Genomic DNA, 21,224 nt, shown 5'->3' on the forward strand with positions numbered 1-21,224 from the left:
TGCTTTCATTTAAACTTTAAAGTCTTTGTTATATTACGATTTTTGATCTATATATGTGAAATTTATGGAGTTACCAGCGAATTGTTTGTACACACATATTTCTGACACCAACTTAGAAGTACAGATTTAACATATCGCTTTGAGTGACGAAATAAAAATAAAAAAAACAATAGAACGGAAGCGGTCCCCATTCTTTTCGGATCGAATATTTTATATTTCGCAACGCAAAAGTTGATTTCAATTGTTTTATTTTCCGTGCCACTGCATTTGCAGGCCATTGATAAAAGTGAATCAAACATCAAAGACCAAGATATACAGGTTATCCTAATCTCCAACCACCAAAGTAAGAGTCGCTTTTGTCGGCGACCGCCTTTTCTCAAAGCGTTGTAAATTCTGTTCATACAATAAGAGTATTTCTTTTTCTTTTAAATATAAGCAGTTAGGTTTTAGGTCGGTCTTGAAAAGTAAAAGTATACAACTAAATGCCAGTTAAAATTTACAAGCAATATTCGTTTCATGAAGTATTTATTATTAAAAGTTGTAAGGTCAATAATATAATATTCAGTATATTCAGTTGAAATAATATAATTCTCTTATGTATGAAAAAACTATAGATAAGAATATATATATACATATATATATATATATATATATATATATATATATGTATGTATATATATTTATATATGTATATATCTAGATCGGAAATAAATTAAACTAAGAACTTCGCCCAATTACTAAATACATAGCACAATAATGTAGATAAAGCGTATTATTTACAAGATAAATATAAGTATAGACTATATATGATAAAATAGAGTTGAGTAGTTTCTCGGCAGATGCTACATCCCGAACCGGAAGAAGCCTCATTGTTCACAATCTTGTGAAAAAGATTCAAAAGTACTTCTAAGAGCCTACTTAGAAAAATTATATATATATTATATATATATATATATATTATTTTTATTTACAGGTCTATTTAAATATTTGGTCTGAATCACTCGACAGATTTAGTTGAGGATTAGAAGAGATCATGGGCGTAAATAATGACTGTTTTAAGTGAGAAACATTTGCGAGCGCACGTTACACGTTTCATCGACCGATATTTAATTAAGCGGTTTTGTAAAACTTTTTTAGGGTATATTATTATCAAAAATATTCTTCTTACATCGTTCATAGGCGAGCATATATTTCTTGGCGCTGTAAGAAATATTAACCATTATATCGTCATGTGCCACCAACCTTAGGAACTATGTCCCTGTGGTTAACATTTCGTACAATGCTAATGTTTATGGGCCTTGGTGACTACTTACCATCAGGTGGCCCTGATGCTCGTCCGCCTTTCTATTCTTTTAAAAAAACCTTCAAATCGGAACACAATAAAACTATGCTGTCTTATTGATTATCAAATCAGAAACTGCAACTGGTTCTGAAAAAAAATACCCTGCCCAGAGAAGAATCGGCAAAAGAAACAACGGTTTTTTTACATATTTTTATTATCATGTCTTAAAATTGTTTACAAATTTTATAAAAAAGTATAATAAAAATAGTAAAAATATAGCCAGAAGACGATCGTTTCATACCCAAGGGGTTCTATCATCTATAAACTTACTAATTGTATAAGTCAAATCGGCGGCACTCATATATTTAATTAACAATTTATTATTAAAATGTTAAGAAAATTACAGTTACCACAAATATATTAAAAAAGTTATCTAACATTAAATACATGGTAGCTGCAAGTTATTACTTGCGTTTGTGGGAACAATTACAATTAACGTAGTTTTGAACCAAGGCCTTATCACTGTACGTTTATTATATATAGTTTTAATTATATATAGTTTAATATTTGGTAGTATTTTATATTATATGTACAGTATTTTTTGTGGTTTATAATATTCATTACAATGAAATATAACTTTATTACTATTGCATAAATTTATTATACTGTTAATTATAATATTTTTAAACAATATTTTTTAATTTAACTTTAGTAGATAATAGTTTGAAGTAAACTTTAAAAACTGACCCCTTATTCGGCGAGCGTTTTAAACAAATTACAATATATAAAATAATAGATTATCCAGCATCAATTGGCCAAATTTTCTGCTCAATCAGATGAAACTTACTTGTACCAAATTCAAGTGTAAGATTTGACACACACACACTAACTTATATACTTTTCTAATTTACTTAATACATTTAAACACGTCGAGTTTTACATATTTAATTTAGTGCTTCATTTTATATATGCCCCACTCCAGTACATATATATTACGATGTTTATTGATTGAAATTCTTATTTAGATCACCTAGTTGTTCAAAATAACACTCAATTACAGCGAAGGCTCGCAGCGGATGTTATAATGATATAATAAGGGTAACTCTAGTTCAGATCACACGGTAGAGATATATTCATCCAGACAAATGAATTAATAAACATGTACATATTCGAAAGTATTAATAATTTAATTTGCAAGATTTTTTTGTATATTTTGGATAGATCGTTAAACGTAAATATTAATAAAAGTTTATAAATGGTTAGAAAAAAATAATAATCGCAATTTTACTAGTGTTTGCCCGCGGCTTCGCTTGCGTATCAGGGCTGAGAAGCTATTGTTAGGTATAAAAAAGTAGAATATGTCCTACCTCGGGTTTCAAGCTTGCTTCATACCGAATTTAATCAAAATCGGTTCAGTGGTTTAACCGTGAAAGCGTCAGACACAGACAGACAGAGACAGACAGACTTACATTTGCATTTATAATATAAGTATAAACATATTAAGAATTAATTATTATCGCATGACCTGCTTAAGGTACAGACAATAATGGAAAAATAGACTTCCGTTACACGAAACTGTGCGAATTAACGGCTTAGTGTAACAAAAAAAAAAGGAAAACAATAACCCAAATGCTCTCGTAATTATTGTATAACAATCGCAAGAGTGTGAGAGTGTCGGAAAAGAGATGGATTGACATCATAGGGCCATTAGGTTAGCGAGGCGAAAGCGCATCAGCTCGTACGTGCGAATAGATGCGCTTGCGCAACGTATAATAGGCTTTTATTACGCTTCGTCGTACTTCAGTGGACTAAAGCGATAAATTGCTCTGATATGTTTTATATATCGCGCTAGTGGAGTATAAATGAGATAAAATTACAAAATTTTATAAAAATGAAAGTGATTACGGTAAATATTCATAAATGGAACGATTACATTGATTAGAGCTTTCTGATTTTTGGAAGATTTACAAAAGAGGTTATTGTTTAGTGATATTTGAATACATTTGTCATACTGTTATTTCAAACTCGTGATAGTATTTAATAAAAAAATAAAGTATTTCCAAACGTTAACTTACAGACTGAAAACGACGCCGAACGTCTTAGATATCACCCCCATGGTTTTTTTCCAGCCCTTAATGAACTGGCGGCGGCGCGCCCCTCGGGGCGACACCGCACGCACATCTAGTTCTGCGTAAGAGCTAATTTTGATGTCTTCCAACCACTAGGACCAAACCCTTCATCACAGTTTCAGTCACACTTCACGAACAATCTATCACAAAAATTGTATCCCATAATCCGAGATATGATGTTCACTGACGAGAAGGGATCCTCTACCTACTTCGAACGCTCATTACAATACAATACTTGCTCATCTAATTGTCTTTTTCTGAAAGCGGTCGCATAGTCACGAAACGTCCGTAGGATTCGCCTGTTCGAGTGAACACGTGCGCTCGTCAACGTGGTGCGGACGATACTGCCGTAGATTCTACGTTGAGCCGCTACGCTCGCTACAGGGGTAGGTAATTGTAAGCTCACTATGAATCACAATTTTTCGGCTGTTTGTCTCCATTGGCTACAATTAAGTTGCTTTTGTATGACATGTATGGACCTCGGAGCAATGTCTTTACACGCGACATTACATGCAGTTCAGATATTTCGTTGATTTATTTCGGTGAACGCCTGGAGGCGTCGCGTGTGCTACTCGCTTGTAAACATTAAAACAACAATGCCCAGACTTAATTATACCTATTATTCTATTATCTACCTGAGTTAAGCATTGCCGAGTTTTTGTACAACTGTAGGAACGGCGTCGTTAACAATAATAATAAATTAAATAATTAGACATCAATTTAAATAAAATATTAAATACATCTAATATATTTAATTTCACACGTTTCTTATTAAGATTATTGTTAGGAAAAATACTAATGTGATTAATAAGTAAATGATCGTACGAATATGTAAATTAATAATGAAACTTGACCTAAGATTGTGATTAAGTCGAAACGTCACAATCCTAAGAAGGGTGCTGACGTGGTGGAGACAAGGTTTAAGTTCCATTTAAGTGAAATAACAAACACATGTGTATATATGTGTGTATAAAATACTTTGTCACACACTACAAAATAATTTGAATAAACGTTTCTGTATCGGAATTTTTCGCTTGTAATAAAATACGTTTTTTTCTGGATCGCCGCCTTATATATCAACAATTTTCCAGTAACTTATTAACATGAACATTTAATTCATACCATTGTAATATAGAGTTAACTTTGTTGTTTTTTTTTTAATTACGGAATTACTTATCAGATTTACATTGATCTTTCAAAATATATTTTATAGTTCCAGGTTAGGTAGGTCGTATTTCTAGTGAAAAAACTAAATACAAACGATTTAGTTTTATGGTGAGTTTGATTGTTACAACTATATACCTACTATATTTTACATAATATATTATTATTAAGTTAAGAGAAAGAGAAATATATATACATATAGTTTAATTAAAAACTGTTACACTAATCTCAGTACCAACGAAACTATTTTAATGAAACCATACCTTAGTTCTTCTGAATCAAGCGCTGCCGCCAGGTCAAAATGACGGTTCAAGTCAAAAGAGCCGTCAAGCAGCTCTGTAATTACACTTTACTTGAATACGACAAAAAATGTCATAGTTTCAAGTTTATAAATACGTGCTATGGCGACGGGTTTACGGGTAAGTGAGTTGACGAAGTGAGAAGTCCGTTACAATTTTTAACTATTGAGAAATATGTATCTTCTTGAGGATAAAAAATATGAATTTGTCAATAAAGTTAGAGAAAACTTAGCCAATGTGAGGATTCTTTCTAGACGTAAATATTCTCATTTGATGTACTTATTGACAATATTTATCTGCTCTTTATGCATTTTTGCGTAAATACTTCTGAATCGTTTTTAATGAAAACTTAAACCAGTTTTTCAATTTGTGATTATTTTATGCATTGAATGAAATTAGTATGGAACGATTATGAATTCTATGCATGTGTGTTGTACGTTTACATTACAGTACACACAGGACTGTACAGTACATTGTACATTTTTTCTAAAATAACATTAACAAACCCCGCTGACGCTAAAAACGTAATGATTTGTCAAAATTTCCAGAAAACAGACCGATGGTTATACATATATTCCAAATAGAAGATTCTTAATTATTTCAAAATTAAGTATCATATTATTTATTCTAAGTAGGCTCTTATAAGTAGTTTTTAAAATTATCATTTAATATCGAGCAATTTAAAAATTATGCTACTGTTAGTAAGAATGTCTTATCTTCGGAGAAATACCACCAAGAAATGGTGTCTTCTTTTTGAGTAACAGACCTATATATTACTATTATTGTCACCGCCTTACATAGACACACTGTATAAGATATATAAAAAATAGCTTATATTGTCAATGCACCGCCAATTAAGATAGGACAGAATATATCAAATGTATACGGCTTCTCTAACGATACGAAAGTCGCAGAATATACGATGACCTTATGGGGTATTGCCACCACTAACACAAGCTATGCCCTTAATTTGAGGAGATAATAAGGATAAATTTAAGAAAAGCTTAATACTCGGTCACGTATTGCATTCCACGACGAGTATTTAGGTGGTAAGTTTAATAGGATCATTGTAAGATTTTTCGGACTCAACAAAATAATAGGAGATAGGAAACTTATACCCATAAAAGTATTTCCATATATAAAATAATTTTATACTTTTTACTGGTGGTAGAGCTTTGTGCAAGCTCGTCTGGGTAGGTACCACCCACTCATCAGATATTTTACCGCAAAACAGCAGTACTTGGTATTGTTGTGTTCCGGTTTGAAGGGTGAGTGAGCCAGTGTAATTACAGGCACAAGGGACATAACATCTTAGTTCCCAAGGTTGGTGGCGCATTGGTGATGTAAGCGATGGTTAACATTTCTTACAATGCCAATGTCTAAGGGCGTTTGGTGACCACTTAGCATCAGGTGGCCCATATGCTCGTCCGCCTTCCTATTCTATATAAAAAAAAAAAACAACTATCTTTGTTTTAAATATTTCATAAATAACTTAAATAACAATATTTTACGGCGGCTTTATTCGATGGAGAATAGACAGCAACGTAAGGGTGCACTCACTTTTCCCTCACTCTCATAAGCTTTCAAACAGCAGGACCTCAAGATTTGCAGCCAATAGAGCAACGAAGCAGTGAAAATTCGTTAATATACGAAAAACTAAACGATGTTACAAATATATTCTTGTGCCTATTGTTACAAAGATACAAATTATATAAACATTTTTAATATTACCTGGTCATATGATGTGTTCATATTTATTCTCGGTCGAAGTGTATGTCATTTCAAATTGCAATATTTACGTTGTGTTTTTGTGTCTCGTGTTGTAACGATGCAGTCATGTCAAGTGATATCATTGAGTGAGTCAGACTCTACCTATTTACCAGTGTAACATTTAAAACTACTTTTTGTTCTAAATTGTAAATAAAAAAAAAAAAAACGATTTGTACAATCTGTATCTAAACTTGAGCATTTAGCTGGTTTTACTTCTTAGACGGTATAGACTTAACGTACCTGCTACTAATCTTTTTGATTTTTGATACTAATCTTTACTAATATTATAAATGCAAAGTGTCTGTCGGTCTATCTGTTACGCTTTCACAGTTAAACCACTGAAGCGAATTTGATGAAATTTGATATGAAGCAAGCTTACACCCCAAGGCTACTTTTTAAATACACCTGTCAACTCTCGCAGACGAAAACTTATAAATAATAATTGATCTCTTCTAATATAACAAGGCTGAAGGGTTTGCTATAAAAAAGACTGTTAATTAAATTTATAAGATAATTTAATGTTTAGCAATTAGATCGAGGTAAAAGATTATCGTAATTTGTAAACGTAGCATAATATCGCAGTTAAGTGAATCAGTCATAAACTATTAACTTGGTTTAAATGTAGCAAAAACATTTTTTTTTTAAATCGATTGAAAATTGTAATAATATACATAAAATACCGGAAAAATTGTCTGAACGATATATAATGATAGCTATAATATATCAATAATAATAAACACTGGCTCCATAGATAATAACAAGAAACATACGCATAATAGCGGTTATTAGAGGTGCAATAAAAGAAAATTAGACATATTTAAGTGTCATTTTTTATGTTTTAAAATCATACAGCATAACATAATTAAAACTTAACTAAAATTTTTATTTTTTTTTTATATTTGAACGCACTCTAAGTTAAAGGAACATCTTATAAGTGTCGCATTACTGGGATTCCTCTTTTTAAGGAGAAAATTTGGAACTTATTCCAACATGTTGTGGCAGTTTTACCCGACACATGCAGGTTTGCTCACGACGTTTTCCTTTATCAGCACGATATTAATTATAATTACAAATTAAGCACATGAAAATTCAATTGTGATTGCCTCGGTTTATTCCCCTTTACGTGATCCAACCACTTAGCTATCTCTGCTCTTCAATGTGTGGATTCGAAGTTATTTTTTTTACCATTAAAATATAAACAACAGAAATGAACAGACGGTGATAATACAATCTAACAATTCCTCGTTTATATTATTTTGCGAGAAGAGAATAATTGAGATAATCACGTTGCCTTGCGTGACGATAATGCGATGTGCCCGCGTTTAGATTCACTGTGTCCTGGAAATCAGAAGACTACTTCATTTATACCGTAACGTGCAAGGCAATGTTGATGATTCCTATCTATTTATTTATCCTTTTATAAATCGCAAGTAAGCATGAGATATTTTTGGTCCTGGAGTGCTATTATGTATGAACTGGTGGTGATACTGGTGGTAGGGCTTTGTGCAAGCTCGTCTGGGTAGGTACCACCCACTCATCAGATATTCTACCGCAAAACAGCAATACTTGGTATTGTTGTGTTCCGGTTTGAAGGGTGAGTGAGCCAGTGTAATTACAGGCACAAGGGACATAAAATCTTAGTTCCCAAGGTTGGTGGCGCATTGGATATGTAAGCGATGGTTGACATTTCTTACAATGCTAATGTCTAAGAGCGTTGGTGACCACTTACCATCAGGTGGCCCATATGCTCGTCCGCCTTCCTATTCTATAAAAAAAAAAAAAGAACTCACTTCGTAACTAACTTCTGAAATGTTGAAATCAGATTAACGATGACACGCTTTATGATGTGTATCTTTTAAATGTGATATTTTTTATAGTTCATATAATATTCTGAGGTGAGGGTCAAGTTGACTCTAATATACCAATTTATCGATTATATATATATCGACGAGCAGCCTCCTTATAATTGTCTGCCTGGAGTTAGGTTATAGAAATGTAATTATACTTAAAATAGTTTACTCCCTTATAAAACAGCCCTATTGTTATCTATACTTATAAAACCCCGACCCGACTAAGTATCAACGCACAGTCTACTAAGCCTACTGAGTTTAAAAAGCGGAAGTTTGCAATATAGGTTTATTGTATTTATTTTATAACGTCAGCGTTCGATAAGACTAAATTTTTTGAGAGGTACTTGTGATTAGATTTTGCCAGTACAATTTCAGTACGGGTACGGGCAACTTGTATAATATACAAACCATTACCATACGTTCCAATAATAATCGTCAAGGGGTTCCGACACATTTTATACCATTCCAATTTTAACTTATGTTATTATATAAAAATAGCCACCGCGATTTATTCTACACAAGATTGGTATTAATATTATTGAAATTCTTTGGTGGAGCAGCATTGGAACGTGGTGGAATAAACTCCAAACGTTCTTCTCTAAGTGAGAAAAGGACATTTACAGGCCTTTACTATATATTTACAAATGATAATTAAAGAAACAAAAACCATTTGGTTTAATCATTAATAATTATAACAAATTTTCAATTATTAATATGACGAATTCGATTTATATAAAAACGGGGTTAGTTGGGCGACGTGAAGTCACATGAATGACGTCAATTCACATACAATAAGTTTATTGCATTATATATAAATAACTTTGTCAACATTGGACCTAATATAAGTTATTATTAAGTGTCACTCTTATTTCATTTAGCATGTATCTAGTGTATTAACTTATATATATATTATTCGTATCTGTTTTGAACTCAACAAAGCATCGGCAGTTGAAACTGAATCATCCTGGAACAGATGATCTATATCTATCTATAACTGTACCGAGAAATAAAAATATTATTAGTTCAGCCCGCGCTTCGGTTTATAATGTTTAAATATTGACGAATTGATCGGAAACATCTCTGTGGTAAGACTGACTGCATTTCTATTTTCTACAATTAATTTATGTATATGTTTATATTTACTGTTGGTAGGAGTTGTAAGCTCGTCTGGGTAGGTACCACCCACTTATAAGAAATTCTACCGCAAAACAGAAGTTGTTGTGTTCCGTTTGGAATGGTGAGTGAGCCAGTGAAACTTCATGCACAAGGGAAATGGCATCTTAGATTCTAAAGGTTGGTGGCGACAACAATACTGAGTATTGCTATTGATGTCAAATTGTTCTAGGAACTGTACAAGGCATCATTATTTAAGTTATAATACCAACATCAGCTATTGAAAGTTATACAAACTATAATAAGCCCCTTTTATATTTTAAAAATAAATTAGGTCAACGGGTACATTGTTAATGATGTGTATATACTGGGCTCATTAAAATTCAACGCTGCGCCTTCCACGTGTTCGTGTGTTGAAATACATCGCATCTCTCCATCTAAAGGACCCCTATGAGGTTTGACCCATTTACGTGGCATTCTTTTGTATCAAATTCGCATCATGTTTATACTTTATATGGTATATAGAGTTCTTAGAAATCGTATTTATAACAAAAGTAAAATAAACTGTCTTCGAGTAGGTTCTTCCAAGTTCTTTTGAATTATCATATTGTTAGATTTAAAAACTTAATTTTGGAATGTAGAAACTACCAAGATGAAACTTCAAGAAACTTGATTATAATACTACATATATATTTGACGAGCATTTACGAGCCGGTTGGCGTGGTTGGTAGATACTTGCCTTTCACGCCGAAGGTTTTGGGTTCGATTTTCACACAGACCTTTGTGGGCATGAACATGTTAGTTTGTCCTGAGCCTGGGTGTAATTATCTATATAAGTACGTATTTACAAAAGAAAATTAGTATATGTAGTGTATCAGTTGTCTGGTTTCCATAGCACAAGCTTTGTACAAGTTTAATTTGGGATCAGATGGCCGTGTGTGAAAAATGTCCCAGGATATTATTATTATTATTATTATCTATGATATGATATATGAAATAAGAATAAAATTCTGTTGGTATTGTGTGAAACAGAACGTATACTATGCGTCTTTTATAATCTATTATAATTTTGTTTCGACTTAACGCTTATATTATTTATATATTATTTAGGTTAAATGACAACTGAAGTAAAACTTTCGATTGCCTGTTCACACGCGTAACTTCCATAGATTGTCAATGTCGGAAGCAGTATTGTATTTCTATAGTATGGTCATCAGTATTGTATTAGTTTGTAAAATGGCACACGCTTACGACATCAGGAAATAAGATAAAATTGAGTTGCGAGATGTTATAAGTTGAAAAGTTGCAATAAAATGAATAAATATAATAATATGAATAGAAGAAAAAATTGTAAGATAAAAACAAAATCTTCATTAAAAAAAACTCAAACTCAGATATAGAACAAGCATCGTAACAGAGTCTTGACACCATAGGTACTCGAGAGGCGAAATGTCAAGTCCTACTTATTCAATTTACAAATCTAATATTAGCACGTTAAAAGTATATTTCAAAATAAATTAACAAGATAAAGAAGGTGAGTTTGCAGCTTTTATTTTTAATTTCTTCTACTCAAACTTAGCTGCTGCCTCTTCTGTCTGACCATTAAGGCGAAATGGGTATGAATTGAACCTTCACATGGCTAGGCGGCATGTATATCTTTCAGTAATTAAGATCACAATATCTAAATACACTTAAAATAATGTACAATAAAGCATTGCTCTTTATCCCTAGAATCTTATATTTGAGTGGTACCAATCCCGACGAGCTCTACCATTAACTAGCAAAAGGTAAAACACATATTTTATCTACCACCAGTTCGATTTCCGAAACAGTCATAGTAGTTGTAATAATTAATTGCTATTTAGATGCAATGTACCCAGTACCATGTACATTTATTGTACTCCTATGTAATATTAATCGGTTCGTCCCATACCCTTAGTCATAATAATTAATTTAATATAACAATGACTCATTTTATCGTAGCATTATCGATAACTACAATCATTACATTTTACGATACAATATTTATTAACTCGTACCTTTTAACAGCACGAAGTATATGTCCGCTTGATTGAGTCAGGCAGTGGATAGTCAAACTGATCAATGCATATGCGTAAGCCCTTCGAGTTTGGAAATATTTGGTTTGTTTTACGATTCCCAGACAAACCCACACACCATTTTATATTATTAACGGGAAGTTTTTTATAAAAGCGATTGTTATATTCTAATTTTAAAAATCTCTCTCATTGAATTGAGGCTCCCACGGTTCGATTATAATAAAAAGAGAAACTTAAAAACATTTTTAATAAATTAAATTGATAATAAGACTTTGTAATTCGAAATCTACTTACGGAGATTTTGAATTTAAAATAGTTTAAAAATAACTATTAAGAAAATGAGCATACACGAGGAGACTGGAGGAGGATGGACATACAGCCGGAAGGATGTAATTACTCAAGATACTTTCCATACATACATATATATATATAAATATATATATATATACATATATATATATAAATATATATATATATACATATATATATATATATATATATATATATATATATATATATATATATATATATATATATATGTATATATATATATATATATCTCAGGCTGAAACTGACAATATTTAATATAAATGGTTAAGTTAGAACTATTTTATAGATAACGACTGGACAGTTACAATTCACGACCGTTAGTCAAAGGATTTAATATTTATAGTATCATACCAACAGTTCGTTATAATGATTCATATCATATCACGCATGCGCCGTTGCCGAGTTGTAATCTATTGCAATAATTAAAAGTCAACTATATACAAATACATCTATCTCTCTTTTACATTAACTAAATATCATTATATCTTTTTCTCATATGTATCTTAAGTGTTTAGTTTTTTTTTTTAAATAGCATGCACAGATTTAAATATATATTTAAAAAAGGAATAAATAATATATACATATTTCTACTAGTTTCTATCTATGTAACTAGTTTAACAAGTCATTGTACCTAAATAATGCGAAATAGTTTTTAAAACGATTTCTGTACGATTATCATATTATAAATAGAAATTATTTAATTGTTTGCAATTTGTTTTTCTGATCGAGATAATTAACTCGGAGTTTATGCCTTTTAGCAATATACGGTTTTGCTTAATGAGTAATAAATAAATGAATGAAGTATAAATAAATAATTATTGTGTTATATGTAAATCACTTCTAGATTACTATTAAATGGTTGTGTGATAAACATTCTTAATACGTTATTTCCATGTAAAATGCAAGTTACGCCACATATGGGCTTCTAATCTTTGATGCGTCCAGGCGTACTTAATTTGATTACGTGTATAATTAAATTATAATATCATGATTCTTTAATAAATTTCATTAGATTAGTATATAAAATTTACTAAGTATAGAAATAAATATTTCTTTAATCATGTTCCATGCTTTCCTATCGTTCATTCAGCTTGTGTGTAAAATTATGGCGTAGTATCATGAATGTACCATGATGACCACTACAATGGTAGACTAGCTAATTGAACAGTACATATTATAGTACAAAAATGTGTGCCTAAGCTCAAGTGCACTCTCTATTCCCTCATTCTCATAATCCGACTGGACGGAAGATCCCATACGACTTAGAGTTCCGGCGCAAACTTTCAGTTTCTGAGGTGCGATTGAGATTTTCTGGGCGGAAAATCAAATAACTTTTTTTAGTCCGAAACAAAAACTTTGAATCCGAGGACCTCGGTATTTGCGACCTTAGACAGGCAGCCAACGTACAATGTATAGAAAACAAATGGGATCGGATAATTGTTTACAAAAAAAAATTGAGACATTGCACCATTGCCTATTACACCTTATTAAATATCCAAAACTAAAATCCGATTAAAAAATACTTATTTATGTAGGCCAGACAAGACCGGCCTGGTAGGATGGCCACTCGTCAGTTATCGAACGTCTTCAACAGATGTTTCGTAAAGATGTGTTCCGGTATGGTATAGGTAAGGGGCTGCTAATACATGTGATGTCGATCCACTTTTGTTATAAGACCTTTTCATCATCGCTCATTGTACATTTGCCTCCGTTTTATATAGAAAAAAATATCAATCGAAACTAAAACGTCTCGATTACAAATTCTATTATAAATATCGATAAGTTAATTATAATTGTTCAGACTAACATAGAGTTAATAGCTAGCGCCTGACCTACTGCGGAACGATAGGTATCAGGCGATTCTTATAATCGTTCGTGTCGTAAGGTTATTTTCGGTAGTTCATTACAGGTACTAACGAATTACCATATCAGCAGTTCTATATGAAACAATATCAGGCGTGAGATTTGAATGATTCAAACGAGTAAGTCAATAAGTTAACATTTTTAAAATTCGAACATCTTCGAAAACATGAAAAATATTGCCATTGAAAAAAAACCGAACGATATAAATTATTGTATAGAAAAAACAATTCTTTTATGACCTTTTCTTGGATAATATATGAACAAAGGGCTATATATATTTATAGTAAACTATAAATTGAACAGAAATATAATAAGGTCAGTGAACTAGTTCATGTTCGTTTTAAATAACGTTGTTAGTTTTTTTTATATGGTTATACTATAAATATTTTGTACAAAAAAAGAAATGAGGTTTATAGATGTATGTAAACGACCGTATATTTTAAAAACTATCATCTATTACAAATTAGTTTATTTTATTAATATGTTAATATTTTGGTAAGAGCATGTGACGATTATAATAAACGCCACTCTAATACAGATATCTTTAAGGAAAATTTATTTAAGTTCTTAGAAGCCTAAAAAAACTGCATTTGTCATTAATATTCCTATATTTTTATTTGTTCTGCTTTTTAAATTACATTTTAAATACTTGACTTCATATATTTTTGTTAGGTTCACTCCATGTTTGAATGTACTAGTGGAAACTTTCTTGGCTTATGTGAGACTTATTTTGTTACCAAATGTTTATGTATTATATTATGCTGTATGTTTCCCAAATAAATAAATAAATATATTTTATTCGAAATGTACTTTGGCTCTTTTAGCTCAAAGCCACAGCATTATACGTGCACACAAATACTCAACTGCAAAACAAACTATTATTCTAAGAGGTTTAAAAATAGACCAATTTATGTTTATAATATCAAGTACAGATTTATTAATTACAGGGAAGCAAGCTTACAATAGACGCATCCTTATTAAGTCCGGCTTATTGTTAGTCAGTCATTTACGTTAATTTGTTTTATTCATCTTACACATGACGAGCTCTGTCAGTAAATGTGCTGCGTAAAATAAAACCTTAATTATTTTCTTTATAAAGGAAACCTATTCTTTATTACTTCGTATAATAATATTAATCACTGAAATAGGTAAGCATTATAAATTGGTATTTTTAAAAGTTTTAAATATTTCATGGGTTTTATAAATAATAGTTTTTCTAATAATCATTTAACAATATAATAACATATATACATAACATAGACAAATATTATATATTGTTTATAAAATGTATATTGTTATGTATATTTACCATGTATATTCTGAAATTAGTTTTACTTGCAGTCGGATTTTTCCAAAATAATAGGTATTTCTTAAGAATTTTGGTACTTCATGCGCAGCATTTCTATTCGTCAAATATCATCAAAATTTATTAAATCTTAATTTATTTCGTATTAAAATTATACAGTACTAAGGCATTTCTTTGAAAATATTCTAATAATCTTTATAAAAGTAAAATACTATTATAGTTGTGTATAAATAAAAAGGATTTTTATTGTGTCGGGAGCATCCTACTGCGCACACGCATCTCATGTGTCGCCGTCACTCCGGCGTAGTCAATGGATCAACGAATGACAGGTATGAAAACTGGTTCTAATATACACAATATACGTTTAACTTTATTATGTTACAAATTTACGCAAATTATAATTATAATATAGACATCTTTATATGTAATTTATATACAAATTCCATAAGAATATAAACACTAAATGGCCCAAGTCACTATCTGTAATGAGCTTTTATTTTTGTGTTTGAACCAAAGCATTCCTTAGGTGATAACAATATTAAAAAAATAAGCGATTCTAACGTAGTAAAATGTAAATGTTATAAAACTATGTAAGTCCTAGAAGTCCAGGTCTTAACATCCTTACACGTATCCAGGACAAAACCGTAAATGAATATCATAGTATCCTGAGTGAAAACTAATAATGATGTATAAGTGAAATAAATGAATTATATCACAATTTAAATTGAACCATTATAACGTGACCCGTATCTTGTATTGAGGAAACATATTTGTAACGTAAAAGAGCATAAATTTTTCATACATATACATAGATCATAACTTACATTTATCCTTCGGTGGCACTTGATGCTGTCGTTCTATTTCTCTCTGGTCATTGAACTATCGCATTATTTATATGTTAAGGTTAAAATTATTTCAGTGACATACTTTATAGCCTTGACAGTTTATAGAAAATACATATATCAGATAGATGATAAGATTCCTTACAGAGTCTGAACCTATACAAAAAGACAGTCATAATTTTCATAAAGTTCATATAAGTGTGGCGTCTTAACCCAATCATACTGTGACGATATAACGGTATAGTTATAACATGCGTATTGTCGCAACCTTTTTTTACAGCATTTGTTTTGTTTTTTTTGTAACAGTTATGATGTTTTGTTGGACAAATTGTAAATTGGATTTTTGGACGTTTATTACTGTTCTATTTATAAAATGCCGTGAATGTGCCCTAGACTCTTACTTTCACCGAATAAGACAATAGAATTTTTAAATCCATTGTTTCTTGTGACATTTTTCATATAATTACCGCCGTTAACAACAATGAGACATTTTAAATGGCAGCGGTTAGGTTAGCTTTGCTCTGATTGACGATATAATTATCTGTAAATGCAATGGAAATATATCTAATGCGTCAAAATGATTTAATAAATAACTCATAAATTAACGTAATAATATCCTGGGACATTATTCACACACGGCCATCTGATCCCAACTAAGCAGAGCTTGTATGATGGAAGCCAGACAACTGCAATACTACATATACTACTTTTCTTTTGTAAATACATACTTATATAGATAATTAACCCAGACTCAGGACAAATAGACATGTTCATGCACACAAATGCCTGTCCTGGATGGGAATCAAATCCACAACCTTCGGCGTGAAAAGCAAGTATCTACCAACCACGGCAACGGTCCGTTGTAACGATTCCATGTCTAATTTATTTTATTTATTTAGGGTTTAAGCAAAAAGTGTTATAGTATGGACAAGAGACTGTATTTATGAATTTTATTTTAGAGATACCGAAAATGACAACACCTTGAACAGAAACGTTTGATATAGCAAATCTGTTTCTTCTAAGTTTTAGGTAAATCAATATTGAAGTATTTCAATTAGTCAGATTAACGATGGGTGGTTTTTGATTATACTACTAATATACCCTTAATGCCATCTCATCATACAAGCGTAATATATCATTTTAAATGTCGAAATTATATCCGATTAAAGTTTTATAACAAGAAAATAATACTCTAACGTATAAAATATACTACTGAGTGCTAAATGTATAAAATTGATCTTCAAAACTCAAGTATCGTATGCAATATCGTAGCAACGTTATCCTGCCAGCGGGTGCGCCGGCGCATCTACCTGAGTATAAGCGACCGTATAGCATCCCGTTACACAGAAAAAAGTTCAAGAGTAGAAAAGTAAGGGTTCCGTTACATTTGAAAAAATGTTTTAATTTCAAATCGATAAGATAAGAAAAATTGACAAAATAAAAAATAACAATAAATTAAAAGAAATTTTATTTGTTTCGTTTATATCCGATTCAAGACTATAAACAAAACATATCTAAGTTATGTATAAATATTTAAAACACATTAAACTTATATACATAAGTGTTTAGTTGATGTGCGTAGATATTGCCTTAGCTTTTTAGTAAGCTTCTAACGTTAGATCAGCCTAGTTACAGTTGATTCAACTGATTGATTCCTGCTTCCCCCTTCCTTCTTAAGTCCACGCGAGCTGGTTCTCGATGTCACCGCCTAACTGTGACATCAATTCCATCGCGCACAAAGAAATTTGGCAACTCCTTTCTTTGTCGCACTACCAAAGTATGGAATTCCTTACCATCTCACGTGTTCCCCTCCTCTTACAACCCGGGTTCCTTCAAACGAGGCGTGAAGAGGCATCTTGCGGGCCGGCAAGGCGGGGACGGCTAGTACAGAACATTCTTCCCGACTGTACTGGCCGTCGTCGCGTTTGGACTCTACTACCACTTACCATGAGGTGGAGTAGAGTCATTTGCCATCCCGGGGCATATAAAAATAAATAAAAATAAATAGCTACCAAGATTGAAGCCTAAATACGCTTAAGTACTTATGTACGTTTATTAAATATAGGCATCAGTTATATTTTTATTTCGTTTACAATATTTGATTTAGTTTTTCAGGACTTGGCATGGATAAAAAATTCACATATGAAAAACATACAGCAATGCCAATTTGTTTATTTAAAAGGAATAGAGGATAGAAACGAAACCATAGACAATTTTGTTTACTTAATTTTCATTTCCATGCAGAGATTAAAAGCTGATTTATAAATTATTTCTTAATCTTTGCATTCGAGCGTGTTGAGTTCAAAGTATAAATATGTATAAAAATCAGTATCAACGGAACCCAGAATCCTTTCAATCGTCTTTACCACCTGGTAAGTTGTATTATGTGTAACAAATTTAAATTAATTTCTATGTAATAAAATATATGAGTTCCATTTGTTCGCACAGAATAAAAATATTACCTACTGACCTATTACTGTTATGGAAATAAATCGTTGCTGTTTAGAGAAATAGATGAGATGCATTAATCAATCTTACCTTCATATTAATAAAGATCATTTTTGTATAAATAATGTAATGTTATACAGAGATCTGATTACGGGGTATTAAATGTGAAGTCGGAACAAATTTTTATATTTTAAACATCGGGGCTACATTTGATATCCAATAATTGTTTGAATCGACACTCGACAGCCTTTAAGAGAAAATATTAAGCAAAGTAAATTGTCTTAGTATTTAGTTTTATCTCATTTTAAGAGATACGTCATCTCTTGCGATTAATAACTTAATATTGCTTAATAACTGATATGAATACTTGTTTCTTAAAATAATGGGAATGGCTAAGTGAATTATGATGATGATTAAACACGTACAACACTTTTTCAATTAAGTATTTATATATATTATTTATATATTAATATTGTCATAAGCTGCTGTATATTCCAATAGAAATACTATAAAAAAATAAACATATCCTCTTACTACAGACTATGCCGTTATAATTCAACAATAGACTCCGACAATTATGTACAAATAATCCAGATGCATTGAAATTTGGCAGCAGCTGAATTTGAAATAAATAACAAATATTTCATTCGATTTTGACCCGTACACCCTGTTATCAAAAGGTAATATTGCATGTGTGTACATTTAAATTTACGACAGGAATTTGTAAGGATACGTAATGCACCTGCGTTGTCCTCACGATAAATACGTTTTGCGGTGAATCTTTTATTTATAGTGTGGGAAATATTCGCACGAATGAGACTTTTTTGCTCTAAAGAAACGGGTTCACGCTTTGTGACATAATACGCGGGCTCAGCATCCAAGACGACTACGTGCATCCCTTTGATAGATTTGCATTGTTATATAAAGAATACATAAATGTTTTAAATGAAATTTATATAGCAAGAGATACAGATACGGAGAGCGTTTTAGTAGAAAATAACCCACAAAAATAGTACTTATTTACTGTTACGTTTTAGATGTTTAAAATATTTCTTAGCTATATAAACAGTTAGAAATAATTTAAAATTACTTGAATCTTCACGTTACACTAACGACAAAGAATATAAAAATACTAAACCAATAGTAAAAGAAGAATTTATTCTTTCCAATTACGACGAGAAGTCCTGGCACAGTTGTCTCAGAAATAGACGAGAATTCCAGGCAGGCGATACAAGTCAAGCAGACGAAAACACGATCAAAGGACAACATGATTGAATATATCACATTTAACGTTAGTTCCGTTTCATCCGAACTGAAAGTTTAAAATAGAATTTTGAGGATTCCATGGATCAATATAGATTGGAATAAATATTAATTTTTATACTTTATATTAATAACATGAAAAACACATAAAAATTTATATTAGTTTAAACAAAACTAAAAATTAACGAAGAAGAGCTGAAAGGAAGAGAATACTTGAAGTTGAAAATACGATAACAATAGCATAGTTTCAAATCAAAATTTAAACTGAATCCTACCTTAGATAACCTACAAAGTATTGTTTCTTAAGTTAAAGTTTTTCCATGATTTAGAAGAAATAAAAAAGTAGCAATCGTATTAGTTTTGAAGACTGAAGATGTCAACGTTTTATAAACAAGTCGTATAAGTTTTGACGTTGGATTGACAGACAACATCATCTCTCTTAGGATGTTTTCATTTCGCTCATTTCATTCGTAAAACCAAACGGTTAACGAAAATATTATTTCAAAGTTTGATCGAAAACACTTGGCAAGCTTCCTCCAGGAATAAGACTAAGATCTAGGAACTGTTTGGCTGTTTACTTCGTAGAACGCAGGAAGAATATTTATACGCGATGGAAATACTCGACGCTAGTGCGCAAAAATAGCTGCCAACGCGGCGCAAGCGCGTCTTATTGTGATACTTTGAATTGATGACAAATGTTTATTTAAATATAGATGTTTATTTTAAATAAAGGAAACTTTTATTTTCAATTCCAATAAATTATTATAAATTAGATTTTTTGTTTTTGCATTTTTGATAATTTGTAAAAAAAATTAAGTAATCATAAAAAAAACAATCGCTTACGCCTAAGGTGTCGGATAACCTCACGTCAAGCGTTCATGGAAGTATCAGTGTCCAGAAGTTCTTTGTTGCATATGTAACGTATATCTCGTTTGGTCACACAAGTGTGGTCGTAGCTTTACAGAAAATTTCACTTCCAAGTGTGTTTGATTCGTTACAAAGGCCTTTTAATTACGAAAATCTTCATTCAAACCAGTAAAATGGTTTTGGCAGCAGTCTTATTTGCTATGTGGAAATGAGATTGAAAGAAATTATATTTATTACATTTAGTTACTGAATAGCACCGCACTGCTGTATACAATTTCACTTGTTGAAATACGAAAACGATTTTATTAAACAAAACATATTAACATAAATTTCAAAGATATATGCTTATAAACCTAAAGCATAAAAGCATATTACCGCTTTCAGCGTTAAAATTTAAAAATGGAAGTCGTATCAAATCTTCGGTTGAATTATTTAATTGCTCAAATCCATTCAAGCGTTACTTGATTAAGTGGAACCGGAAAAACATACCTAAATTATGGCAATGATTGACTGCATCGACACTTGGGAATAAGTAACTTGCCATCATCAATACTTCATCGAGTACACTTGAATATAAGAATAATAAATATAAAAACATAATTCATAGAATTATAATAAGCCTGTTTTCATCGCAGCATAAG

The 21,224-nt window shown here is 31.2% G+C and overlaps 1 protein-coding gene across 7 annotated transcripts in view; it reads right to left on the reverse strand.

Annotated features, from left to right (window-relative positions):
- Window positions 1-21,224, reverse strand: part of LOC126770161 (E3 ubiquitin-protein ligase HECW2) — a 106,851-nt gene that overhangs the window by 18,392 nt on the left and 67,235 nt on the right. The window contains exon 1 of one of the 7 annotated variants that reach the window (XM_050489370.1): window positions 3,358-3,762. The exons of the other annotated variants lie outside the window; for them this stretch is intronic. Coding sequence (XP_050345327.1) covers window positions 3,358-3,398 — 41 coding nt within the window. The 5' untranslated portion in view covers window positions 3,399-3,762. Of the gene's footprint in view, window positions 1-3,357; window positions 3,763-21,224 lie in introns of those variants that run through there. 7 annotated transcript variants of the gene reach the window in all.

This window comes from Nymphalis io, chromosome 8 (assembly GCF_905147045.1).
Source record: "Nymphalis io chromosome 8, ilAglIoxx1.1, whole genome shotgun sequence".
NCBI lineage: Eukaryota > Metazoa > Arthropoda > Insecta > Lepidoptera > Nymphalidae > Nymphalis > Nymphalis io.